Source organism: Cynocephalus volans, chromosome 1, assembly GCF_027409185.1.
Source record: "Cynocephalus volans isolate mCynVol1 chromosome 1, mCynVol1.pri, whole genome shotgun sequence".
Classification (NCBI taxonomy): Eukaryota; Metazoa; Chordata; class Mammalia; order Dermoptera; family Cynocephalidae; genus Cynocephalus; species Cynocephalus volans.
In genome coordinates, this window is record NC_084460.1 from 205428788 (window position 1) to 205456634 (window position 27847).

The 27847-nt window shown below is 46.0% G+C and overlaps 1 protein-coding gene across 1 annotated transcript in view; it reads left to right on the forward strand.

Annotated features, from left to right (window-relative positions):
- Nucleotides 1–27847, forward strand: part of MGAT5 (alpha-1,6-mannosylglycoprotein 6-beta-N-acetylglucosaminyltransferase) — a 206891-nt gene that overhangs the window by 174856 nt on the left and 4188 nt on the right. The window contains exons 13-15 of the mRNA XM_063107231.1: nt 752–868; nt 15895–15969; nt 25706–25863. Coding sequence (XP_062963301.1) covers nt 752–868; nt 15895–15969; nt 25706–25863 — 350 coding nt within the window. The remainder of the gene's footprint in view (nt 1–751; nt 869–15894; nt 15970–25705; nt 25864–27847) is intronic.

The following is a 27847-nucleotide window of genomic DNA, read 5'->3' on the forward strand; positions in this document are numbered from 1 at the left end:
CTAGAATGTTCCCTTTACACCCCAGCCTTAAAAGGATAAAAGAATAGAGGTGGAAGCAAGATTGACAGGTACATTTAGCTGTCTTAAAGAATGGACTCTTCCAGAACTCAGAATTACAAATATTCATAATTGGTTTCTTTGCCCATGCTTTGTTCTTAACATGAAACCTTCTTTAGGACAAAATTGTCATTTCTTGGTTTTCTGATAGCAAATTGTCTTTATGAATTTAAGGCTCCAATGTTATGCTAATAATTATTCCTGAAACCATTCCAAAAACTCTCTTTCTGCTGGTATCATTTTTCTTTCTATCACCTTTTGTATGCACCATTACTCATCTTCCTGTGAATTTATAGCCTTGATTTTTATTGTAATTTTCTTTGCTTACCTGTCTATCCTAGCCAGGATAATAGATACTGGTTTGATGTAGGTGATTTTCAGGGCTGGGTTATGGCTGAGAATAATGTTTGTTATTTCTTGGTGTGATGTTGAGGTTAAAGCTACCTGTAAAAGCCTCCTTGTTACCTGGTTGTGACTTTCTGTCTCTTATTTCCAAGTGGGATTCAGGATGTGGAGCTGTCACTATTTTATAGATGCTCAGGATGTTTTGATCATCAAGGGGAAGGACAGATGTCTTGTTACCTACAGAAGTGCAACTCAGTACCATAAAAGCCTAACGCTTTATCTAGCACAGAAGGTTTTTTAAAACAGTCAGTGTTTGTGAAACTGAGATGTTCTGCTTTTTCTTTTCCAGCTGACATCCCAGCATCCTTATGCTGAAGTTTTCATTGGTCGGCCCCACGTTTGGACTGTTGACCTCAACAATCAGGAGGAAGTAGAGGATGCAGTGAAAGCAATTTTAAATCAAAAGGTGGTTCTTTTTATTTGATTTCTCCCATTTGTAAAGTGAGCTGGAATGTGTGGAAAGCGTCCTAGATCCCTGGTATTAGTAAGTGGAGCTTTTTCACATCAACTTACCACTGAAGTTAGAACACAGCCAAGCTGTAGGAGTCGGCCTGGGGCTTCCGTGGATGTTCTGTGAGATGGAAACAGCTGGTGTCCAAAAGGGGGCGTGGATTCCACAGACTTCTGACATGGCTCCTGGGTCCCAGGCACAGGAGTAGGAGCTTGAATTATACTTGCTTCAGTGATGTGGTTATGTTACTCTCACAGAGATCTGAAAAGATAGGACTGTTCATCCTACAAAAGTCGAGATAGGGATAAGGAGTAACTAAGGAAACACTGGGGAATGTTTTCATAGAGTATCTGCTTATTTGGTTTTTCTATCCAAACATTTTGTAGAATTTTGTAGAAGTAACTAACTCAATTTGTCAGACATGTATTAAGTACCTACTGTATACAGAGCACCCTCTGAGCCACTGTGTGTGTGTGGTGGGGCAGGTTTACTTCCACAAACATAGATGAGGCTGGCTCCTCGCCTGTGGAAGGTTCACTATCCAGTAGGGATGAGTTCCGTTATCCTCTCTCCCAACCCTGAGACTGCCTGGTATTCTTGCAGCTGCACCTGTCCTATACGTCTCCTCTCAGGGCACTATGTACAGCCCATTGTATTGTTTTAGGAAAAGCCATAGAGGTGTGCTGTGAGGGCAGGCTGGACTCAAACAGTCTGGGTTTGGGTTCCAGCTTTACCACCTACTAGCAGCAACCCCTCACCTATAATGCAGGGTGAATATTACCTACCTCACTGGTCACTTGTGAGGACCAGAGAGATCAAATGTATATAAAGTGCTTAAGTACAGTGTCTACTACATAGTAAGTGTTCAGTTATTATTATTTATTCTTATTTTCCTTATTGATAGTTTGAGTTTCCTCTAGTCTATAAGCAACATGGGGGCAGGAAATATATCTGTCTTGCTGTTGCAGTGAGTAACTGTGAACTCACAGGGAGAGGCAGAAAAAACCAAGGCTTAAAACAGGAAAACAGAGTTTATTGAAATGCTAGCATTTGGCCCAAAAGGACTCATGTCCAAAGTTTTCAGCACCCCAATGCAGTGGGGCAGTTATTTTTATGTCATAGCATTTCCGGGTTTTTGTAACCAAGCAAGAGCAGTGAACTTATGATCTCATGTGGTTATGATTCTGTCTCAGGGTGGAAAAGTATAGCGGGTAGGAAGCAGGCTGAAAAATTCTGTTTTAGCAGTGTGTATAACCACAGGGAGAGACCAAGGGGGCCTGATGCTGCAGCGGAGTATCATCTAGTCTGTGACAACCACAGGGTGAGAGAAGACAGGGCTGCATGACATCCGGGCAGGGGTCCTGGTTACAGCATAGTGTGGCACAGCATGGATGCCTAATGGCCACAGCCGGGCTAGACACAGCTGGGTGTCAGTGCCTTATCACTGCTGTATTCCCAGTACTCATATAGTGATCTGCCTGATGGATGGGAGGGAGGGAGAGAGGCATAGATATTTGTGAATAAGCATAATACAAGTCAGAATACGTTTAGTGCCAAAAGCAATATGTAAAAGATCTAGGAATGGAAGAGGGGGAGGTTTTCTGGAGAATGCAGCATTTGAGTTCAGTCTTATAGGGTGAGTAGGAATTTGTAAAGCAAAGCTAAGTGGGCCCCCAGAAGGGCATGGGTTCAAGTGTGAGTAAAGGGGAAGAGGCTGGAAAGCCACATATCCTGGGAGGAATAGACAATTTGCCCAAATGAAGGCCAGCTTGCCCCTTCGGGAAATGGAATGGCGTTATCAACTTGTGGCCTGCTGATCTGCCGATTTCAATTAATTTGGAACATTCTCAGGAGAGCAAGAGCACTCTGATGTGTTATCCAGGCCCAACCCCCTTAAAAATGGTCTGCTTGTCAGTCTTTGGTGTAGCTGTCAGCTTCCCATTGATGATGTGTACAGTCCCAATCCCCATCTCAACAGCTGAAGGCAGAGTGCCCCAACCGCAGGTGACCAAGCTGAGAGAAGTAGCGAGTGGAGTGTGGTCTCGCTGGGCTGCCTCAGAACACCCGCCTCACATCTGCACTTCACCACCAGAGTCATCGCTGTGCAGATCAAAGGCTCTTCTTTCTCAAGTCTCTGAGACCCTTGGTGTATTAGTGTCCTAGGGTTGCCATAGCAAAGTACCATAAACTAGGTGGCTTAAAACAACAGAAATGCATTCTCTCATGGTTCTGGAGGCTCTAAATTCAAACTCAAAATGTAAGCAGGGGCATGATCCTCTCCTTGCCTCTTCCCGCTTCTGGTAGCCCCAGGTGTTCCCTGATTTACACCCTCAGAGCATTATTCTCTGCCTCATGGTCATGTGGCTTGTCTCTGTCTTCTCTTCTTTTGTTGGATTAGGACCCACCCTGATTCAGTATGACCTCATCTTAACTTGATTACATCTGCTTATTGCCATATTTCCAAAAAAGTCACATTCACAGGTACTGGGGGTTAGGACTTGAACATATCTTTTGAGTGCACACAATACAACCCATGACACTTAGTGAAGTACACATGTCCTTGAGGAGGAGTGATTTAAAAGCTGAGGTAGAGGCAGAAAACTTTAAATCAGGGAGTGCAGAACTTTTTAGGCAGTAGATCCCTTCTGTGAAACAAAGATCTAACAGGGATGCCTGATACATAAAACATTGAGGGTGGGGCACTGAGCTGTCTGCTCACTACCACGTGAGGCTTCATTGAACCTTTACTGCTCCACAGTTTAAAACTGTGATCAACCGTATCCCACCTTATTCCCAAAACTACTTAAGGCCACTCCTCCCTTTCTGTTCAAAGACAGAAGGGAAGGTGAGCATTAACCGGGGGAGGGAGTAGGGGCCTGGCTCCCCCGTGGGTTTTTGAATCCACCATCGTTGGCTCTTGGTATCTTTTGGGGGGAGGGGCAGAGCCGAAATTGATTTTTGATAGATTAGATACCAACCCCTATGCAAGCCAGGCGTGCTCACAGGGAAACCCAGAGGAGGTCGGAGTTCTGTGACCTTCCCTTGTAATACTTTGTTTTACACTCACCCCGGTGCTCATACCCTGTTCTCTCTAAAGGGAAAGGGTAGACATGCCTCTGGTTATCATGTCGTCCCCGTAGGGAGGGAGCCCTAGTAGTCTTCTCCCGCGTCCTTTGATGCCAGCCGTTGATAATGAATTTGGATAGGTTTAGAAAGGACGGCATCAACTTGTTTCTTAATTAGGTTGGTGAGATGGCGAAACGCCCAGGGACCGAAGGTTATAAGTAAAAGGAGGCAAAGAAGGGGGCCCAAGACAGGGAGGAGGTAAGGGAGGAGTCCATTAAGTCCAGTCCAGAGCGGGTTTTCAAACAATTCTTTTCTTCGCTTGATGAGGTCTTCTTGTAATTTCTTGATTTTGTCTCGAACAATGCCAGACTTGTTGGCATAGAAACAGCACGGTTCCTGTAAAGCTAAACAGATCCCTCCCTGTTCTGCAGTTAATAGGTCTAATCCTCTGCGATTTTGTAAAACTACCTCAGCTAAAGAATCAGTTTGATCTTGTAAATCATTAACAGTTCCAGAGAGGGTTTGAACATCATCAATTAACTGACGAGATAATTTATTATAGGTGTTAACAGCGACCCCTATCCCCGCCCCGCGGAGGCCACAGCGGTTGTAATCCCCGAGCCTATAAGCAAGGGAATGACTTGGAGAGCACGCCGGTGGCGTCCTGTTATAAGGTCAAGGCTAGGAAGAGGGACGGGCTCATCTCCAGGGATGATAGAAATGTCAGGGAGAAGGCTCGCTGGAACGCAGAGGCCTGTCCAATTAATAGGGAGAAAGGTATGGGCAAGGTTGCCTCCACAAATGAATACCTGTCCTGGAGAAGAGCAGATGGGGGTGGAAATGTTAGTTATGGAATGACAATGGGAAAAGGTGACAAATCCGACATCAACGTCATAGGAATTATTTTGTGAAGGTCCCTGGAGGCAATCGGAGAGATTGAAACCCGAGGGCTGTACTCTGAAGGGGGATGATAGTGAGCAATTGGCAGTTTCACTAAAGGGGATATACGAGGCATTGAACATAGGAATGGCAGTAGGTAGAGGCATACCAACGGTTAAACATAGCCAGCAGTCTTGTGCAAGGGAGGGGTTGGTGGAGTTTAATAGAGAGTGGGTAGCGCTGAGGATGTCTTGTGTATGTGGATCTAAAGTAATGTCTCTGGGTTTTGGAAGGGCGAGAGGATGGTAATTTAATTGAGGATATAAGTGTTGGGCTAGTTCTTGAATTCGTTGGGCAACTAAAGCCTCTTTTAGGGTGTCGCTGGGGCCCCCTCCATCTGATACATGAATCGAGGCCATAGGTGACCAACACACATTTTTGCCGACATGTTGTGGGAGACAGGATGCCTGAGAATATTTCTCAGAACCTCCCTCTAAGGCGCTGCCAAAGGTGCCCGAAAAAGCCCTCTCTAAGGTAGCAGTAAGGTAGGTTTTTTGTGGTTTTTGTGTATGGTCAGTGCATGTTTGTGTAGAAGAGTAGCAGGTGGAATGGATGGACTGGAGAAAGGTGCAGTTTTTAGGGCAAGGTCCAGGGCGACCCTGTACTGTGGGAATGATTGTAGGTTTGTTTTTGCAGACCCATTCAGGCTTTGTCGCCCCAGACCAGGTGTAAGATGTTGCGATATAGGCTACCTTTGTGTTGCAGTCAACTTGACTGGTATAGGCACTTGGGGTGCGGAAAACCGTACCGCCCTTGCAATCGCAAGGGTTTCCAAAAAGGGCCTTGTAGAGTTCTTCACGACTTGGTGGAGGTTGAAAACCCGCCTGCACACAGAAGGCGTACGAAAGAAGGGCGAGGAGGCAGGGTTTCATTGTCTGTAAAGGAGAAAAGAAAGAGTTTTTTCTCAGGGATCCTTCCCTGGGTTGGGTGAGTTATTTTCTTTGGGGGGGTTTACTGGTTTGATTAGACGTTCGGGCAGCCATCAAGGCCCCCCTTCTTGAGTGTCATAGATATAGGCCGAGCCACGTCCCCATATGAGGACCGGGTCAGGGCCCTGCCATTTAAGTGTTGAGGGATTTTTCCACATGACCTGTGCGTACTGGTCATTTGTTTTTTGGTGCCAATGACGATCGGCTGCTGATTTTCCCTGTGCATCAAGTTGTAAGAAGTTTAGAGTGAATAGAGCATGGTTAAGGATATTACGCGGTGAGCCTTTGGTGGGGTAGAGACCTGTGGTTTTAAGCTTGTTAATGGTATTTTTTAAGGTTTGATTTGTTCTTTCAACAATGCCTTGGCCCTGTGGATTATATGGGATTCCTGTGATGTGTTTGATGTGCATTTGAAGGCAAAAGGTTTTGAAGGCTTGAGAAGTATATCCAGGGCCATTGTCTGTCTTTAGGACATTAGGTTTACCCAGAACTGTAAAGCAGTGGAGAACATGAGCAATTACATTTTTTGTGGCTTCACCACTTTGGAGGGTGGCGAGGATGAAGCCACTGAAGGTATCTACTGTGACATGGATGTATTTTAGGTTGCCAAATTCTGGAACGTGTGTAACATCCATTTGCCATACTTCATTTGGAAGCAAGCCTCTGGGGTTAACTCCAAGGTGTGGCAAAGATAAAAAGACTACACAAAGGGGGCAGTTTTTAACAATGTCTCTGGCTTGCTCTCTGGTGATTTTGAAACGGAGGCGCAGCGTTTGGGCATTTACATGGTGTAGGTTGTGAAATTGTTGGGCACTTTTAAAGGGGTCCTGTAGTAAGGAGAAACAGGCCCGGGTTAGAGTATCGGCCTGTGTATTACCATGAGAGAGGAGGCCTGGAAGATCCGAATGGGCTCTTAAATGTCCAATAAAGAAAGGTTTTTGTCGTGATAAAATTAACAGTTGTAATTGTTGGAACAGAGGTACTGCATTTGTAGAAGGTTTTATGTAGGGAACAGTCTCTAATAATGGGACAGAGAAGGCAATATATGCACTATCAGTATATAGATTAAAGGCCTCATTTTTTAAGAGCTTGAATACTTGTATGATGGCAAATAATTCAACAAGTTGAGCTGATTGATATGGGGATTTTGTAATATATTGTTGGTTATTTACGATATAAGCAGCTGTACCTGAGGAGGAGCCATCAGAGAAAACTAATGTCGCTCCTTTTAGGGGCTTTTGAGAGGTGATTTTTGGGAATGTAAAAGGGTGTAGCCGAGAGAATTGGAGAAGTTTATCGGCAGGGTAGTGGTTGTCAATTTGTCCCTGAAATAGGATCAGGGGAATGGCCCAAGAGTCATCATTTTGTATTAGCCATTGTACTTGTTCTCTGGTGTAGGGGAGAACAAGATGGTCAGGGTCCCTTCCAAAATGTAGGCGGCTCTTCTCCCTTCCTATTTTGATTAGTTTAGAAACGAAGGTGGTATATGTTGTTAAAACCTTGTTTGGAGATGAAGATAAGTGTACCCATAATAGGGGGCTATGTTGCCAAATAACCCCGGTAGGGGTGTGTGGCGTGGCACAGATTATGAAGGAGAAAGGTTGACTGTAATCTAAGAATGTAACTTGTTGTTTTTGTATAGCAGTTTCTAAAAGTTGGAGTGATTTATGTGCCTCGAAGGTAAGAGCACGCGGCGACAGGGGATCAGGGTCACCCTGTAATATGTCAAAGAGAGGTTTAAGTTCTCCTGTGGTTAACTTTAGATAAGGCTGTAGCCAATTGACATCCCCTAGAAATTTTTGAAAATCATTGAGTGTGTGTAAATGATTAGTCTTTAATTGAACCTTTTGAGTAGTGATGACAGTCGAATTGAGCTCAAAGCCTAAGTAATAATAGGGGTCTTTTAACTGAATTTTATTGGGTGCAATTTGTAACCCAAGGGTGGTGAGTGCCTCCTGTAATTGGGCACAACAATTGAGTACCTCAGGGGCGGTTTTTCCTGCCAAGAGAATATCATCCATGTAATGAATAATATAAATATGAGGCCATTTGTCCCGAAGGCGATCTATAGCTTGTGCCACATATTTTTGGCATAGTGTGGGGCTGTTGGCCATTCCTTGTGGAAGAACTTTCCACTGGAACCTTTGCATTGGCCCTTTAAAGTTGGTTACTGGGAGGCTAAATGCAAAACGTTCTCTGTCCTGGGGGTGTAAGGGAATGGTAAAGAAACAATCCTTAAGGTCAATAATGATTTTGGAATAATTGGAGGGAATAGCTACAGGGGAGGGGAGCCCAGGTTGTAAGGCTCCCATAGAGAACATGGTTTTATTGATCTCTCGTAAGTCCTGGAGTAATCTCCATGTGCCTGATTTTTTCTTAATGACAAATATAGGGGTGTTCCATGGTGACGTGGTAGGTTCAATGTGGCCAGCATTAAGTTGTTCCTGCACTAACATAGTGGCCGCAGTTAATTTAGTTTCAGTTAGTGGCCATTGGTCTACCCAAACGGGGGTGTCTGTTTTCCATTTTATTTTTTCCGCGTGGGGTGCAGGAAGATCAATGGCCATTAGAATAAATTTTGATTTCCTAACCCTTGTCGGTTGGTATTGGGTGTAACTGAAATAGGCTCTTTAATGCCCTGGCTATTTTTTCCTAGTACCTTGCCAGGGAGAAACCCTTGATTTAGCATTTGACTGGTTACTATTTCGTTTGGGCTACACATGATGACTTTTAATTGTGACAGTATGTCTCTCCCCCAAAGATTAACGGGTATTCCTGAGATAATATAGGGTTGTACTTTTCCTGAATTTCCTTCCATATCTGTCCAAGTTAAGATTTTAGAACTTTGTTTTGGGTTGGTAGACTGTCCTATACCTTGGAGGTGGGTATAAGAGGCTTTAGAAGGCCAAGAAGAAGGCCAATGTTTTTCAGAGATAACAGTAGCATCAGCCCCGGTGTCTACTAGTCCCTCAAATTTTTTTCCTTCTAAATGTAAGGTTAGTAAGGGCCGTTCAGGAGTAATTTGTTGGATCCAGTAGGCATCCGAAGAGCCAAAGGCAGAATCTGACCGGGGATGGGATGAATTGTGGTGATTTTGTGTATTTAGGGGTAATATAAGTAATTGAGCTAGGCGTTGGCCTGTTTTAATAGGGACTGGTCCCGAGATTGTTGACACATTTGATTTGTCCTGTAAAATCATTGTCTATAACTCCGGGGACTACAGTTAGACAGCGAGGGAAGAACTCCCTCTCCCAAGGACGAGTCCAAAGGTACCAGGGGGCATGGGGCCATAAACAGTTGTGGAGAGCATTTGCACACCGTGTTCAGGAATTAGTATTGTGTCGGTGGCGGAACAGAGGTCCAATCCTGCACTTCCAGGGGTGGCTCGTTGGAGGGAGCTAACTCCTGGGCGGGGAGAGCCTGTTTCAGGGGGACGAACCGTACAGCCCCTAGGTTCTGTCCCGAGAATGGGGCCAGGGGTTGGCCCCTTTGGGAGTTTCCCTGTTTCTTAGGTAGGGAATTCCCGTCAATGTCAGTCTTGGAATAGCAATCAGATGCCCAATGTTTTCCCCATCTGCAGCGAGGGCAGACAGTGGAGGGGGGGGGTCGGGGCGGTTTGGCATCAGTCTGTGGAGCAGTGTGAGCCTTGGCTGGACATTCTCGCGAGAAGTGACCGGGCTGTTTGCATGTAAAACAAATCTTGGATTGTTGTCCCTTGTTGGTCGTTACGGCAACAAAGGGTTTTAGAGCAGCTCCAATAGCAAGGCCGAGGGTGTGGGAGGCCCCAACCCCAGAGCAAAGCTTAATATAATCAGCAAGAGAACCGCCGCGGTGTGGGCGGATAGTTTCCTGACAGGTGGGGTTGGCATTTTCGTAAGCTAGATGTTTAATGAAGGCGCTTTCGTTTTTGCCTTCCCGGACCAATCGTTCTGCTGCATCAGTTAGTCTGCTAATAAAATCACAATATGGTTCGTCTGGTTTTTGACGAACTTTAGCCAAGGAAGTGGTAGCGGACCCTTTGGGTGGGAGTCGGCGCCAGGCTTTTAGGCCAGCGACCTGAATTTGGGACAACAATCCTGGGGGAAAAGCAGCCTGAATTTCATTAGTTTGATAAGGAGGTCTCCCTAACATCTTGTCCCTAGTCCAAGTTTTAGAAGTTTTATCCTCTATATTACGCTGTGCCATTTCCTGGCAGTTTTCAACAAAGTCTGTGCGCCAGAGAACAAAGTCGCCCCCGGAGAGGGTAGCCCTAGCTAGGGAAAACCAATCATTTGGTGTTAGCCACCGATCGCTGAGGCCCTCGAGAAGTGCTAGGGTGTAGGGTGCAGTGGGTCCATATAAACCAACTGCAGCTTTTAAATCTTTAAGATGTTTAAGATTGAGTCTACGATATTTTTGTCCTTGGGAGAAGTTACTCAGGGTTTCAACCTCAGGTTCCTCCGTATCGGAGGCCTCCTCGGTGGAAAGGGGGTCTTGGGTGTCAGGATCATTTTGATCTTTGGTTTCGCCCTTATCTTGACTGGAATTTATGAGGGCGTGACTGCGTGTGACGGGAAAAGTTAAGACTGGTGGACTGGGTGTCTTCTTCCGTTTTTTGGGTATGGTATCTTTTAGAAGGAGCAAACTAAGTTCATGGTCAAGGGCTTTTATTTCTTTGACTAATTGGACGTGTTGTCGTTTTTGTTGAAGCGTGGATTTGAGGGAGGAAATTTGTTGGGTCAGGGAAGAATTTATTTCTTGTAGGGGGTTGTTTTGAAGGAGTTTCTCAGGCACAGGGCATAGGGGGCCCACAAAGGGAGGAAGTGGTTGAGGTAGGGGATAAGGGGGGGGTTGGTGGGGAGCGGAGGGTGGTGGATGAAGAACTGGCGCAGTAAGCTGCCAGAAATCCTCGTTATCATGATAATGAGCTGCCTGTTCGTCTAAGGTCTCTTGGTCCTCGGGGGGGGGGGGGGGGAGTTGATCGTTATTAGGGGCGAAGGAAGTGAGGGAAGGGTATAATTTTGGAGCTGTTTTACGAGTCTTTTTAGAGGGGTTAGTTTCAGGGCAGATTGTCTGAAGGGTCTTTTCAGGGGGATCAGCATCATGGCTGTTAAGTCCCTCTGGCATGCCTATTACGACAGAGGGGCAAGTTGGGGGGCGAGAACCGTCCTTAAGGGCTGTCTCCCCCACTTGTATTATGTTTTTGATATCCGGGTCCTGAGAATGGGTTTGTAAAATGTCATTAATTAAATTCCAGTAGGAAAAGGTAGACACGGGGACCTTGCTGGGGCCAAAAGTACGATAGTAATCATTGAGACAGTCACCAATCCGTTTCCAGTATTTATGATCAATGGTGCCCTCTTGAGGAAACCAGGGGCATACATCAGTTAAGAAATTGAAAAAACTTCAGAGATCTTTCTTTTTAGCCTTAATTCTGCGCATCTTGAGGGAATCCTTAAGCCCCTTAAGGAAGAGCTCGTGAGAGCTCAATTCCTGTCCCATGATAATCACCTACTCACCGGTCCGATGTCCGCTGGGGCGGCTAGTCCAGCGACAATCAAAATCGAGTCTTGTCCCGAGGATTGATCACCCACGGGCTCGAAACGAGCTCAGGAGCTCAGGGTATGCCTGGCCAGGCGTCTTCCGAGTAGGTGCCAGCAACATTGTTCCGGGCCTCAGGCCCCACGTTGGGCGCCAGAATGTCCCGGCCTGCGGGACAGATAAGAACGTGGGCTCGAGGAGGACTACCTGTAGCTGGTGAAAAGGGGGAGGGACAGGAGACACGCAGAATGGAGGCAAGACAAGATTCTGATCAAGCCTCAAAATATTATTGTCAGGCGATTGCTTATATACATAGTGAAGAGGGGGAGGGCTGTCACAGAGTGTGGCAGCTTATGATAGGCGGAAAAGCAGTGGGGTGATAGTGGCGTGGTATGAGAAGAGGAGGTGGGGGAGGTGTTGGCTTGGCACGCACGGGCTTTTCTGAGGAGGAAGAGAAAGGCTTACATAAAATGGCTGTTATTTGTTAAAATGGTGGCTATTGTTAAAAATGGCTCCTGACAGGCCACTTAAAAAATTTTTTTTTGTAACAGTAGCTTATGTGTAGAGAGAGCCTCTTTACCTCATTTAATCCATCTATAATTTTATGGGGTAAGACTGTTTTTACTGTTTTATAGATAAGAAAATTAAGGCTTAAAGAATGTAAGTGATTTACCCAAGATCACATAACTACTAACTAGTGTAACCTGGATTCAAGTTCAGGTCTCTGACTAATTTTTTAAGGTGATGTAAAGTTTAAAAAGAAAAGCATGAAAGTAGAATAAAAGAGAAATGGAGTAAGGAATGAGAATACAAAAACTATTGTCTTATAAAAATCCTTATACTTGCTAGAAGTAGGTTAGAAATTTGGTGCTAAGCTTTCTCATATTTAATTCTAAGATTTTAGATTACATGACAAAAAAAATCCATTATTAAGAAAGGAAACCATCAATAAAACCAGATCTAAAGATGGCTCAGATGTTGAAATTATCAGGCAACAACTTTAAAATGCTATGATAAATGTATTAAAAAGTTTGGCAAAAAGGTAGACAACATTTGTGAACAGATGGGAAATTTCAGCAGAGAGAGGAAAACTATTTTTTTAAGTGGAATGAAAAAATACTAGAAATGAAAAATAAAATATAAGAAATGAAGAATTCTTCCAGTGGGTTTATTGGTAGACTTTAAACACTAGAGGGAAAAAAAATCAGTGAACTTGAATACTTGTCAAATTGAACCACAAAGAGAATAGAAAATGAAATAATAAAGAGCCTATGAGATTTCTGGGACAATATCAAGCAACCTAACTTATATGTAATTGGAAAGATAATGGCTAAGAATTTTCAAATTAATAAATAACAGCACTCTACAGATCTTAAGAGTTTGGTGACCCCAAAAAGGATAAATACAAGGAAAAAAACACCCACATACATTATAACCAAACTGCTGAAAAGCAAAGGTAATGAAAAAAATCTTGAAAGCAGCTGGAGAAATTTATTACATTCAGGGAAATAATGACATTAAAGACAGCCAACTTCTCATCAGAGATAATGAAAACCTTAATAGGGTCCCCCAGAGCCAGAACATGTAAGGCCTTTAAATAGGGCATGATACTGGATCTTCTAAGTATGATGGGAAGTTTTGAGCAGGGGAATGACATGACCTAGTTTACATTTGGAATCATCAAGAAAAATTACAGGACCAGCCTAACTCAAAATCCTGTGGTTAGTAAATAGAGGAGCCAGGACTCCAACCCTGGTCTTCTGGTACCTTCTAAGACCATCTGTCATTGAATGGTGCCAAGCCACCTCTGTCAGGTCAGACCATGGAGGCTTTCTCATGGAGGTTGATCTCTGAGAGCAGTTCTCTGTAGGATTTGTACCCTGATGTGGAAAGGTGAGTATTAGTGGAGACAGGAAATATCATAAGAAGGGAGGTCAAGAAGAGAAAATGGAGGGGAAGACGGGAAGATAATGCAGTGTCCAAGACCAGCAGGAACTCCACAGTGCAGCCTGCAGGCATCCTTCCTGTGGCCCTGGCCAAATGGGTAACAGTTCTTTTCCCACAAAGCAGGCTGACCGAGAATACTCCCTTGCTTCTCCACAGCTGCCCTGCTTGGGTTTCTCAGTGAGTGGATGTGGTTTCAGCATTCTCTTTCATTCTCCAACCCCCGAAGGCCTTGATTTGTTCCTGAAGGATTGTTACATGCCCCAGTGTTCCTTATCCGCAAAGCTAGGGGTCTGAAGAGCTTTTTCCTGTGGAGGACCCTGCTCCCATCCACAGCAGGATAGTTCGAGACCTCACTGGCAGAGGTGGCCTAAGAATACAATTTCCTTTTTAAAACCTTTTTTTTTTTTTTGTCTTTCCTTTATAGGAAAATCATTCTGTTTCATATCCTTTAAAATAGTGGACTGGCCCCAAAACAATGAATGAGTCAACATCCTTTTGGTCAAACTGAGCTTGTTTGGTAGAACAGAGGAAGAGCCATTTTTTTGTATTTACTGCGTGGAACCCTTTGAATTAATTCACTTCGCTTCCTAATGGATGTTCTTTGGAATGTGACGTAGGAATGGCCCCTGGGCATTGAGCCTGCTTCCCGCTTCATAACTGGATCTGTCAGTCTCATGTCAGATGGCCACTGATGTTCGTTTATTTCACTCTAGAAATTCTACCCATCCACTTATAAATGAATGCAGACATGCCATGTATTCTATCTTAGGTTTTGGGGTTTTTTTTCCCCTTCTATGAACCTTTGATAGGAGACTTATCTCTAGGCCAGTTATAGAAACCTTCTGGAATCAGTCATAGGGTGAATAAATAAATATCCTTAAAAAAAAATTTTTTTTTTTTTTTTTTTACATTTTCAAGTTGACATACAAGTCAACCTGGTCTGTTGACTACCAAGTCCATAGTGTAAAGGGCTAAGTCTGGGTCAGAGAGGATGCAGAAAGTTCAAAAGCTTGAGATGAGAAGGAACAAGCTGAGAACATGACAGTCAGTTCTTCAGAGTACTCTGAGTTCTTTGAATATAAGCTATCTAGGAATAGAGTGTCCTCTTTTCTTGCAGAATAGTCTGCCATAATATTACAGTATTTATGGCTCAGCCCCTTTTTGGCTGTGTCCAGATGGATGTGGGCAGGTATGGCCAAGATCCAACCTGTGTGATGAACTATCTAGTTGTACATTTGAAGATATATTAGGAAATTTTTTTAAATTATGGTTGAAGAAGATTTCAACACACAAGAAAAGTGGGGAGGATGCTCTGAGACCAACTGCTTGGCTGTGCACTGAGGAGTGTTCTATCAATTGTCCCATTTTCAGGGAGCCTCAGCTTGTAGATGGTTTGTCCAGTTCTCCACCCTATAGATTCCACGTAGGCAAGTGTGGACCTAAGAGGCAGCTGGTGAGGGTGTTTCTCTACCCTTTTGCTGAGAGGTGCCATTTGGCTCTGTGAAGCTGTAACATACTGGATCACAAGTGATTTTCTCTCAAATAAAATTTCCATTACGAATTGGTATGCCCCTGAAAACACAGGCCTCGTATTGTTGGCAAACACTGTGCAGCAGAGATCAAATCCCTCATTTCTTCCCTTTCCCTCTGGTGTCACAATATAGATCAGGTTGCCTCCCCTACCCCAATGAAACACCTTCTAGGGATTCCTCCTCCCCTCAAACAAAGTCTAGGCTCCCTAATATAGAAATCTCAGGGATTTTGAGGAATCCAGTGAACCTTCTCCCAACTGTGTCTCCCCAGCCTCTGTGATCCTGAGCTTCAGCCTCCTGCTGTCCTTTAATGTCAGATGTCACACTGCTTCCTTCTCCTGGAATGTCTTCCAAATCTTGCCCCTCTCTAGTCTTGGCTTGCTAGAACCATAGCTGGCCTTAAAAGCCCACTGTGATCATAAGTCTGCTTGACCTCTGGCCTCCCAGGACCTTCTAGCTAAACTCTTTGTGGTACTCTATCCCTCTGTTTTAGTACCATGAATTCTTGGGTACACGTTAACCTCACCTACTAATGCAGACTGATGCTTTTGTCACCATCTTGGATTCTTAAACTGCTCGTCAGAGCGGGGACCATGCATTCATTTAACAGATGTTTGCTAAGTCCATACATGTGCCTTACTGCTCAGCACTAGGATATAAAGACAACCCAACAGCCATGAACCCCGCCCCATGGAGATTACCTTCTAGCAAGTGATAATCGCCACCTTTTGTTTTACTTTTCTTTTTTTTTTTTTTACCCATATAGTCTTTATCACAGCTAAAGAGATGGGATTTTCTTATCACCCTTTCACACATGAGGTACCTAAGATTTAGACACGATAAGTGTTTTGCTGAGGGTCCCCTACCTAGGAAGGAACAGAGTGAGGTTGTGAACCCTGTCTGTTGACTTCTAAGTCCATAGTCTTGATCATTCATTAGGCTGCCTCGAGGTGTTGGCACCTGTGTGTTGAGTGAATCAGTGGAGGACTGGTAAGTATCACATGTCCTGTGTCCTCCTTTTTCATGGTACAATGTTGTGTTTCTGCAGATTGAGCCGTACATGCCATATGAATTCACATGTGAAGGGATGCTGCAGAGAATCAACGCTTTCATTGAAAAACAGGTAAGGCTCATCAGAAGTCCATCTTTCTTTGCTATGTCTTACTTCCTGTTACCCCAGAGGACTCAGGAAAAATTAAGAGCTGACCATGTTTCTGTGGTTATTTCCCTGCTTTGGAAGACTCCAGAAGCTGGGAATAGTGGCTTGCTGGAAATCTAAAGGCAGCTCTGTCATGATCATCCAAGGAGCCAGTCTTCCCTTGGGATAAGTATGTCCTTTATGAGAGTGGGAGGTCACATGGAAACTTACAACAGGAGAGACCGAAGGTCAAGATGGAGACCTCATTGCCTCTCAGGGCCTGTGCCCTGAGTGGGTTCTGAAGGCTATCACAAAGACTTGTGACGGGAGAGGGACAGAAAGACAGCCCTCTGGTCCTGCCTTATCTTCATTTCTCACCCTGAGAAAGGCAAGAACTGAAACCAATGGTTTCTAAGCATTCCTTTAATAATATACTCATATGCTCAGTAGTTTTAAACATGTCAGGACCTTTTAGTGGTTTTCAAACATCTTTTAAAACAGGACCCCTTTTCAAATGAAACCTTACCTGAAACCCAGGTATATAAAACAGATAAAAGCAGGACTTCAGTTCCAGAGCAGGGAGGAAGCCAAGAGTCCCACCACTCCCAGCAGGATTTGGAAACTTCTGCTTGTGCTCCTAGAAGTAAAGGCTAAGAGTGTCAGTGCTCTATCATTTTATAACATTTTGATTCCTTGGGTTTCAAAAGCAACTCAGAGCTAGAAATAGACAGACTGAGAACCCCCATGGGTAAGAGAATATGAACTCCTTGACCAGATTCCAGAAATAAGGGGCTTTTCTTAAAGGGCAAAGCAGAGTGTTTTAGAGTGATGAAGGGATCTTTATACAATAGGGGATGAGGCTGTGCAAGCTGAAAATAGAAATGGTGTGTTGAAAATTTAAGTAGCCACAGACCATAGGGCCAAAGTGGATTTCAAAGGAGGAGTTGGTGGTTGGACTTCTCCTGTGGTGAGCAGCCGACAGCCCCAGGTGCTGCTGCTGGGGGCAGGGGAAGGGAGGGGTGTGCTTCAGATTGGCCTGCCAGACGGTCTGCAGCCCAGCCACTGGGCTCCACTCCTAGCACCCTGAGTTTCTGGGTATATGACTTGGGCATGTTGCTCAGCCTCTCTGTGCCTTAGTTTCCTCCTCTGTAAAATAAGGACAATAATAGGACCTACTTCATAGGGCTGATAAAGTGCTTAGAACAAGGCTTGGCACAGCATGCCCAATAAATGCAGACTAGTACTGTTGATTAATACATTATGCTATATTATATTGGGATATATTATATTACATTGTAATATATTAAATAGTATCATAATTATGTGTATTATAATACTCATCAGACTTTACCGTGAAAGCTAAGCATTTGGATCATGATCTCATTTAGTCTGTATATGACACTAGAATGACAGTATCATTGTAACTAGCAACCATATACACACAGATTCTGCGCCAATGTGTACAAATACATCACAGTCTATCATCTCATTTAGTCCTTAGAGTAATCCTAGGAGGTGGCAGTAATAATCGCTCTCTGTGGATAGAGGAAACCAAGACTCACAGTCATGGGGCTCAGAAATCGTAGAGTCAAGATTTGATTCAGGTTTGGCTTGAGGCCGTGTCTGCACCAGCAGCAAGTGCCGGGGCCTTAGGAGATGGCAGGGGACCCAGAGCTGTGCTTCCCGCCTTCTTTTACTGCAGAGAACTGCTCACTTACCCTGGAGGTCTAGAAAGGCGCTGCTGAGCTCCTTTGGCAGTGAGTTTTAAAACATCACAGCTTTTGCTACCATCTCTGAGGCTCTTGAGGTCTTATCTGGATCTCTGCAGCTTCTTGTGAGACTCTCTTCCTTCTTTCCTATTTCCACTTCCTCTCAGGGAATGGAGTTACTCACGAGCAGGCATAAATGACTCTTGATCAGGTTTATCTGAAGGCTTTTATTTCTTTCTTTCCTGAGGCTCATGAATCCCAACCAGTCCTTAAAAGTTCTCAAGTCCTCTGTAAGCCTATTGCTAGGTTTCCTTTCAAACAGGAAGGTCCTTTCCTCCAAATAGACCTTGTTAAATGCTCCATAATGCAGGAGCCACACCTAGCTCTGTATCCCAGGTGCCTAGCACCCTGCCTGACACATAGCAAGTACTCAATAACTTCCAGTTGAAAGGATGAATAAATGAAAGAGTGAATGAATGAGTATGCTTTTTATTCATATGTGCCATGAACCAGGAAGCTCATCTTGGACTTGGTGATTTGGAAAACATGCTACTAAAATTGTCTTCTGTTAAACATGCTAATAAAACTGTGCCTTCTCCTCACCGCCTACGTACAGACTTTTTTGCAAAGATCAGCAGTTCACAGAAATCCAGAGATTTCTTTCTTGCCTGCTGTTATTGATTTATTGGAATGTGAGGATACTTCAGAAAGTTCATGGAAAGATCCACATTATCTTTCAATTCTCTTTTTCCACAAACTTTTTGAAGTACCGTAGTATTTGTCAGCTGGAGTGTGTTGTGGACTGTGCTGTGGACTGTGCTGGCAGTTGGGGAAGAGAAGAGGTCAAAGGTCCAGTCCTTTCCCTCAGGTAGCTTCGAGTTTCATGCAGAAGGCAGCCACATCAATAGGCACTGGCTCTGCAGGAGGTGAAGCCCTGTAATAGCAACGTAACCAGGATGCTTTAGGGTCACACAGCCCAGCCTGTGTGGGTTGGGGAAGAATCTTGGAAGGCATCTTGCAGGAGGTGAATCCTGAAGGCAAACTGGGAGTAAAGGGAGGGCTGGACAGGTCGAGATGCCAAGCCCTGAAGAGAAAGAGAAATCATGGTGAATTACAGAAATTGTCACTATGACTGAAGAGAGTGTGAGGTGAGAGACGGGACTGGAGGAGAAGTCAGGGCATAGACAGATGCTGAGTCTTGGCTAAAGAATTTGGATTTGATTCTGGGACAACAGGAAGGTGAAGAAAAGTTTTATCACAGGATGAGGGGCAATGGTGCTATGAGATTGGTGTTTTAGAAAAGTCATCCTAGGAATCTTGTGTGTGGGCCATTTCTTATTAAACATTCTCCCTAGTGCTCCTAAACAAGCAATAAAGGGGCCTATTTTAAGTTTATCTCAGGGATTCTATTGAATCCAAAATGTTCTCCTGATGCCAGAGGGAAGATGGAAAGCCAAGACCCCATTGGTTCAAAGATTAGGTCTTCTACCTCTAACTATTAGCTCCAGGCCCAATATTTTAGAGCTTGGGGTATTTGTTATTTTTGCAGCTTGAGGAATATCTTCAAAGACCAAGGAGGATGGCGAGAAGGGTGTTTCTGGTATAAGCAGGGAAGCCTGCAGCTCTAATTAGGCTGATCTCCACCTTCAGAGTCTTCTGTGTTATCTGCAAGGGAAACATGGATGCTTTTATCCCAGAAACCTTTCAAGGTTGTGCATGGCGCTCCCCCAAGGCGGTGGGAGCCAGAAGAAGGCAGTTGAGAGCACGCCAGGCTTCATTGTACAGTTGAGCAGGCAAAGCAGGAAACCTGCCTCCTGCCCAGCCAGCCCAGGGTATGGGCCCCCACTGGGAAAGAATCCTGGCTCTAGGAAAAGCCCTTGTTCTTCTCCCTTAATGCTCGCCCCCCACCTTTTCTTAACTGTACTAAGAACGTTGATTTGGATTGCCTGCTCTCTTAAGTCAGCTCTCTAAGAGAGGCACTGTCTCCAAGAAGGGGGAGTTAGTGCCAAGGCAAAAATCCCTCCTAGTCTAAGATCAAGCACTATTGTTCCCTAACTTGAGTGTGTCTTGGCCTGTTGAGGTTTTCAGTATGGGTTTCTCGGGAAAGTCTTATGTATCAGCCTCAGGCCACAGAGTAGAGCAGGTTCTTTGGAAGGAATGGCAACGTTCAGACTAATTTCTGAAAACCACACATGTGCTCACCAACCCTGTGTTCTGTTTCCTATAAAAACCATATAAATATAGAGGACGGTTGCAGTCATTAGTTTGTAAAGAGCTGTGTCATTCGTGTGAAAAGCATTCTGGAGAGATGGAGGGTGAGAAAAAGAGTTAACTCCTGCTGGCTGTGTGATCCGCTAAGCTCCTAGGTTGTCTGCTCATCAGAGCCCATGTTGAACTCACTGGGGAGTGCTCTAGATGCAAGGACCAGCCTGTTAGCAGATCTGGACTGTCCAGGGGTGGGGGAGGTGATGAAGTTGCAGGAAAAGAGGAGAAGGAATCAGAAAGGGAAGAAGGTTGTCATATCTTGGGGGGAATGTTCACTCTTGAAAAGTCGCCAGCTGGTGTTTACCTAGCTGTTCCTGCTCCCAGCGAGAACTAAGCACTTAGTGATTAAGCACGGTAACCTGGAGCCTGACTGCCTGGGTTCCCATCTGAGCTCTGCTACCACTGTTCTGACCTTGGCCAAGTTACCGAATCTCTCTGTGCTCTTTGCTCTTCTGTGAAAAGGGGATAATACTACCTATCCCATAGGGTTGGTAGAGGAATCTATACATTAATTCCTGTTTAGGTCCCTGTAGGCACTCTGAAAGCTAGTGTGTTTTTCAGACAGCTTCATTGAGGTGTAATTTACAGACCATAAAGTTCATTTTATGTAAGGATACAATTCAATGATTTTTTTTTTTTTTTTTAGCAATTTAGTAGAGTTATGTACCTACCACCACAATCTAGTTTGGCAACATTTCATCACCCCAAAAGCTTTGTTGTGCCTGTTTGTAGTTAGTCCTTGCTCTACACCAGCCCCAGCAAAACACTGATCTATTTGTTTTTGTCTCCTTTGCCTTTTCTGGAGATTTCTGGCTTCTTTCACTTAGTGTTATGTCTTGGGATTTATCCATGTTGTAGCATGTATCAGAACTTATTTCTTTCTATTGCTTACAGTATTCCATAGTCTGGACATACCACAGTTTGTTTATCCATTCACTAGCTGATAGACGTTTGGGTTATTTCTGCCTTTTGACTATTGTGATTAATGTTGCTGTGAACTGCAGTCTTCACATAGATGTGTTTTTTTCTCTTGGGTAGACTGCTAGTAGTAGAAGAGTGTGGAATATTGTAGATTTATGTCTAACTCTTTCAAGAGTAAGCTTGTTGGCTCAGTTGATCTGCAGGTGCAGAGATCATCCGTGGGGATTAATCCATGGTGCTCAGCTCCACGGCCGTCTTCTCTGTTGCCTTTGTGGAAACAGATTCACACCCACTTCTGGGAAACAGCCCCAGGGGCCGCCTGTGGACAGAGTTCACTTCCTTTTGAAGGACAGCACAGGCAGAAAATGGTAGGTTCCAGCAGGCAGCTGAGGTGTGCTTAATCCCATCCATCAATCACTTAGTGTTTATTGAACACTTCTGTGCCAGGCCCTGGATTTCCCAGCTAGAGCACAAATAACAAATGTGTACCTTATCCCTCAAACAGCTGCCTGAATATGGTCCAAATCCTATGTTCATGGCCTGGAGCCTCCCCCCCCCCCCTTTTTTTTTTTTTTTATGACCGGTAAGGGGATTGCAACCCTTGGCTTGGTGCACCGCGTTCAGCCAGGGAGCTCGCTGGCCATCCCTATATAGGACCCGAACCCGCAGCGGGAGCCGCTGCGTTCCCAGCACCGCACTCTCCGGAGTGAGCCACAGGGCCGCCCCTCCCACCCCTTTTTTGTTTGCAAATTCCTGATTTTACTTCCTCTAGATCCTGCCCCCAGACCTGTATACCTGTCCCGATCTTCTTGGTCCCAAACAATGTGGCTTTCCAGAGAAGTCCACTTGGACCTAATATATTGTGGGCTTATAATAACTCCATGAGAGATCTGACCTGGACTGGAGACAGGGCGGGGGAGGTGGGAAAGACCCATCACATACCACTCAGCGTTCTCTTACTGGCTCTTCTGTTCCTGCTCCTCTGTTTTGCTCCAAACGGGTGACACTTTCCATCTGGCCCAGCCAACCAAGAGGGAGGGACAAGCCAGCCCCTTCACCTGGTGCTTCTCTCCTAGGGAGAGCACCCCCACCCCCAGCCCTGGTCTTCTCTAGCTCTTTTGGTGCTTTTGTGAGTAACGTTGTCTTCGTGCTGTTACTTAGCCTTCATTACAGAGGTGGTGCTCTTACTTCCTCTTCACAGAGGTTGTGTTCATTTGTTTAGAACATTTTTCTCATAAATTTGTTGGTTAATAGACCTTTCTTTATGGCTTGTGGTTACTGCATGGAAATTTCAGAATAGTCAAGTAGATTGAGGAGAATTTGGTAACTGGTTGAAATTACTGTTAGAGAGGAATGCAGATGTTCTAAGTGGGCTTCTTAACCAAAGTGGAAATCACTGTTTGTACCTCATTCTGGCTGCGTAGAACCCTCACTGGGTTGGAGTAGTCTCGTCTTCTAGTTCTATGACTATCAAAGCCCCAGAATACCAAAGCCATTCAGTTAAGTTCTACAGCTCTTTACTGAGTGCCAGTTATATGCAAGGGACCATGTTAGTGGTAATCCACCAACTCCTATTCAGCCTGCAAAACCCAGCCCAGACATCCCTATCTCCTGGAGGCCTTCTCTGACTGCTACCACCACCACTCTTTCCCTCCCCAAACAGCTAATCCTTTCCCTCCTCCAACTGGCCTTTGCATCCTGTTTGAGCATCTGTTTTGTACTGTTCTGTCATTTTTTAAGTCTCCGCCTCTCTCACTAGACTGTGCACTGAACTTCTGAGTGCATCGCCATCATGTTTGTATTTCAAACACCTAGTGTGAGGCTTTAATAGTCATGTGTAAAGTTTTGAATGAATGAGTGAGGACACCTTCAAAGCCAGCTTGTATGAGTGTTTCATGGAGGTTTGCTGAACAGAGATGCTCACGTCTGGTCTCAGTTCCTTGTCTCTCTCCTGCACTATTGCAGTGGCTTCCTAACTGTGTCTGCTTTTGCTCCTGCGGTCTGTCCTCAGCACTGAAGATCCTGTTGCTCCTCTGCCCAGCTTTACATTGGCCCCTAAAGCTCTCTGTGCTGGACTCCATGGGACCTCTTGAGTCCCATCTCCTCCTACTTCCTGCCCCCAACACACACTCTCCCCAGGCCACCCGGAACTCCCTGCGCCTCATTGTCAGAGCCTCTAATCTTGTCTCATCCGTCTTCCTAGCTGAACGTAAGCTCTATGAAGGCAGGGGTTTTGGTTCCATTAGTTCACCAAGTCACCCTCCCCCCAAGTGTCTAGAAGAGTGCCTTGTACGTAGTAAAGGTGACAGCCAACACAGAGATGGTGTTATTTGTGTCAGGCACTTCTCTGAAAACTTCATACATTAGAATTAATTTAATCCCCTCTGCAGTGCTATGAGGTAGCAATTAACATACATCTTATGATTGAGGAAACTGAGGCAAGGAAAGATTATGTAACTAGCCAAGATCACTCAGCTAATAAGCGGAGGAAATAAGATTCAAACCCAGGCAGTCTGCACTCTGCTTTTCTGCATCTTAGCAAGTGTTTGTTGAATGGGTGAATGAACGAGTGCATTCGGTGAGCAGGTAAGGCACGTTGGCATTGCCCTATTAGCCTGTGCTGTGGGTGAACGGAACAGAAAACCTTCAGCCTCTGAGCACCCAGTGGGCTTGCACCTACCTCTTGGTGAGACGAGGCTTATAACAGGGGCTTCTGTTTCAGTATGTGCCTGCCCAGTGGTCCATCTCTGAGGGTGCCCAGCGCTCTGTGGGTCCTAGGACACTGCTTACCCACCCTCCATCCATCACTTTCAGAAGATTAAGCTGTGTCCTACTATCTCTAAATAATCTAGTTATATTTCTACCCCGTCTGGATTATTAGGCCCTTCTAGAATTCTGCTGTCAGCTGAGGTGAGTCCACATCTAGGTTTCCTGCACACCGTTCAGTAAAGCATTTCAGTTTATTCACCTCCAGACTCAGGTCCACACAGTTGAGTCCCTCCTCAGGCACGTGTGACGTGGGAGCAGGCTGGAGTGGAAGCTGGCACCAAGTGCTCCCAACCCACCAGCTTTCTTTCTCAGTATGTGGCAGTGCCACCTCCTCCAGGAAGGAGGTTGGGAGAGCTGAGGAAGCCATCACTGTCATCACTGCATTTTTCTGACTAGGAAACTGAGGCTTCGGAATGTTGCATATTTTGCTCAAAGGTTCACAGACTAATAAAAGGGACAGGCAGGCTGTGGTGTCAGAGCCTGCTGCTGCAGAGCCTGGGGCGAATTTTGCTTTGCTCTTTTTTGTCATCTTTTGGCTCATTAAAAGTACTGTAAGCACAAGGTAAAAAAAAAAAAACAAAAAAACAGTACATAGGCCCCTCCTGGATGCAGCTCAGGGCCCTCCTGCAGTGTGAGGCCCCTTGTGCCCCTCCTGCGACACCCCACGTGACAAACAAGGGTGGGGCATGTGACATTTCCTCTGTGCTCACCAGTGCTGGGAGCTCTAGGCCCTGAGATCACCACCTCCTCGTCCACACAGAGCAGGGAGAGGAAACATGAGGAAAAATTAAACATTCCAGAAGGACATACATTACAAAGTAAATTTCCTGACCACCGTGACCCTGTGATTGCATTGGCTTCTCAGCAGAGCACACATGTCGATCTGTCTGTGGGTCTCCACCCCGTACTTGCATGACCGATACGCTGCCTGCCATTCCCCGCTCTCCTTTCACTTCTCAGCATGGCTTGTATGTGTTTCCATTCAGCATGTAGAAACCTTTAAGCAGCTGTGTTTAAATACAGCCTTTGGGTCGTTTCAAGTCATTTGCTTCTCCTCTAACAATACTGCTGTCCATCCTGTGCCTATTTCTTTTCTTGTCCCCGTGTGTCTGTGGGCTGAATTCCTACAAGTGGCATTCAGAGAGCCCAGGTCTCCAGCACAGACAGCACCTTGGGCAGGTTGGGCAGCCCGAGGATTCGGGGGGATTTGCTGGGGTTCTGTTGATGGCGTGCAAGTAGAGCAAGCTGTGGGAGCCAGTGGTGCCTGCGTTCCCATCGCTCATGAGAGCCGGGGTCCCTGCTGCTGCCTTCCCAGCTCTTCCTCTTAACCCAGCTGATAGTTCCTTGTGTTGCTTGGGTCACTTCCTGGTCTTCCAACCGTCTCCCTGCTATGTGTTTTCCTTGAACATGCTGGTTTTCTCCACTGCCTCTATATCCAGGAATGACTGGCCCTGCCCCACTCTGAGCATCCTGCACACCTTCTTTGTAGGGGGTACCATGCTCCTTGTCACACACCACTCAGGCCATTTCTCTAGTTGTTGAATTAGTGGAACATTGTCACCGATGTCAGAATCTTGCCATTGAAATAAAACTAGCACTCATGAAACAATATCGTATCAGGCAACGGTTAAATTAGGTGGACAGTTACAGTGTCCTTGGAATCAGGAGAGAACAGACCAGCTGGTGGAGGTGGGCCAGAGATAGTCCCTCAAGAGTGGATAGCTAGATTGTGTAGCTGATGATGGTGATGGTGACTAATAGCTGCCCTCTTTGGGCAGGCATGATGCTATGCACGGTACAGGTATTACCTCTCATCCTCTGCCCTTTATGGGAGATACTGTCATTGTCCCCTTCTGTGTTGAGGAAGAGGTCCAGACCTGGCCCAAGAGCATGCTCCAGCTGAGCCTCGTTTCAACCCACATCCGGCAGGCTCCAACTCTTCCCTTTCATGGCTCCCTCCCAGCCTGGTGCGTCCTGTTGTCAGGATTGCTTGACAGGGCTGGGGATCCTCAGTGGCATTTTTGTCCCCTTGGCTGACAGCTTCATTGTCATTCTAGGACTTCTGCCATGGGCAAGTGATGTGGCCGCCCCTCAGTGCCCTGCAGGTAAAGCTTGCAGAACCCGGCCAGTCCTGCAAGCAGGTGTGCCAGGAGAACCAGCTCATCTGTGAGCCTTCTTTCTTCCAGCACCTCAACAAGGACAAGGACATGCTGAAGTAAGTGCCTCAGGGCAGGGGTAGCAGCCTCGGGACTCCAGCTCGCCTTCTGGTTTAGAGTGGGGTTGAGGGGTATGAGGTTTCAGTCTCCAGGCTTGGGGGCTGTAGGGAAAAGATGTGGGTGGGGGGCAGGTTGCAGCATGCTTCCCCCGAGAGACAGTGAGTCCAGCATTTTTATTAGGTGAGATGAAGTCACCTGGCATGCTGATGTATTTAGAATTTGGATGGGGGTGTTGTGTTTGCATAAATAATGCTATGTCTGTGCTCAGAGATTGCAGGAGGTGTTCGGTTTTCTAACGTTGCTCCCAAGAACGGTGGGAATGGAGGTGGGCACAGAACCACAGTCTTTAACCCTGGAGTCAAGAATGAGAAATATGGAGAAGGAGCTGGCACAAAACTGCCCATGAGAGATTCCAAGAGCCACCTTCTCCTTCTATAGCCCTGTCCCCTTTCGCAATTTCTTCTGGAACTTTGGCACATGGCATATCGCAGGCCTGACTCTGCTGGGTCCCTTAGCAGCGAGGTGGGTGCAGCACCAGGAACACCAGCCAGAGCTGCACCCAGGAGGGGCCTTACGTGCCCCCTGAGTTTTTATCTTTTGCTTGTGTTACTTTTAGTGATGCCGTTCGTTTCCCTTCGTGTTAGTATTTTGAGCTTGGCATCTGTAGTTCCCAAGTTTTCATGTCAAGTTTCTTCCAGCCTCTGGCACATGACCCCTGTCAATACTAAATCTGTTCTCCCAATTTTCATCATACCCTCTCTGGTCCACATATCGCCTAATTATCTAGCCTCTCCCTACCCACCCAACCACCACCCAAAAAGCTCTGATTAGGTGTTTTCTCCAAGAGGCTTGTCTATAAATAATAGGACACTGCTGTCCCAACTCTACATACTCAGTACAGCAGGGCACCATCCCGAGCTTGCAGAGAGCATTTAAGGAATGGAGCCCCCATCTGGCTTCACACCTTGTTAGAGCTGTTGGCCACTGTGGTTATCTGTGCACATTGGTCCGAGTTCACCCAGTCGCTCCTGTGTGTCTTACTGTCCCCCAGTGTGGTATAAGCCCTTTCAGAGACAGAGTGTGGCCTCTGGCTCCCTAGGCACGTGGGGGGTGCTATTTTTCCCCCCCTTTTTTAATGGGAAGATCAGGCTCAGAGGCTGCCTCGGTTCCACCACCAAAACAAAAGCACAGGCCAGACAAGGGAGGTCAGCATGGCACCGCACTCCACAACCAGGGAAGCTTTGTGGTAGGGGAGGTGGTCTGATATACATGGGACGCCTGTGGTGGTGCTGGAAGCTTCCAGTCCCACAGCATAGCTCCTGAATTCTAGGGTTCCATAAGGAGCTTCTGCTGGTCCTCTTGCAGATAGCTCCCAGAGCAAGGTGGCTTTTGGAGAGTCCTGGGTACTCTGTGTCAGAAGTCTGACTTCGCTAGGACAGACTAGGGACAGTGCGCACAGTATTGTCTATGTGCAGCCCTCCTCTGGGAGAGGGAACAGGAGGAGCTACATCCTGGGAATGGGACCTGAATGGGACGTGTGAGGAGCACGGCTTGCTTCCTGGCCAGGCTCTTGGCCTGGATACCATGACCATACCACGACTAGCTTATAGCTAGCACGGGGCCCCACACAGGTGGCCCACCCCCAGGGAAAGGGTCCACGTCAGCAGGGACAGGAAGGGGAGCCATCAGGTGGGTGAGCGGCCAGTTCCTCTGTCCATCAATTTTCTTAAGTGTAAGATGCGGACGTCCTAGGTGATGGTGAGGTGATGCACAGCCCTTGCCAAAGACAGAGCAGAACAGCCCCTCCTTCCAGAGAGCTTTGGGCAGCCTCCTCTCCACCTCCGCATACCACACAGAGTCCTGCAGTGTGCGCTGTCCTGCGGCCAGGCCCTGTGCCCAGGGACTGCCACCCCCACTCCCACCCCACTGTAGGGATGTGGTTTTCTTACAGGAAGCTCGAATGAATGCTAATCTTGCAATAGA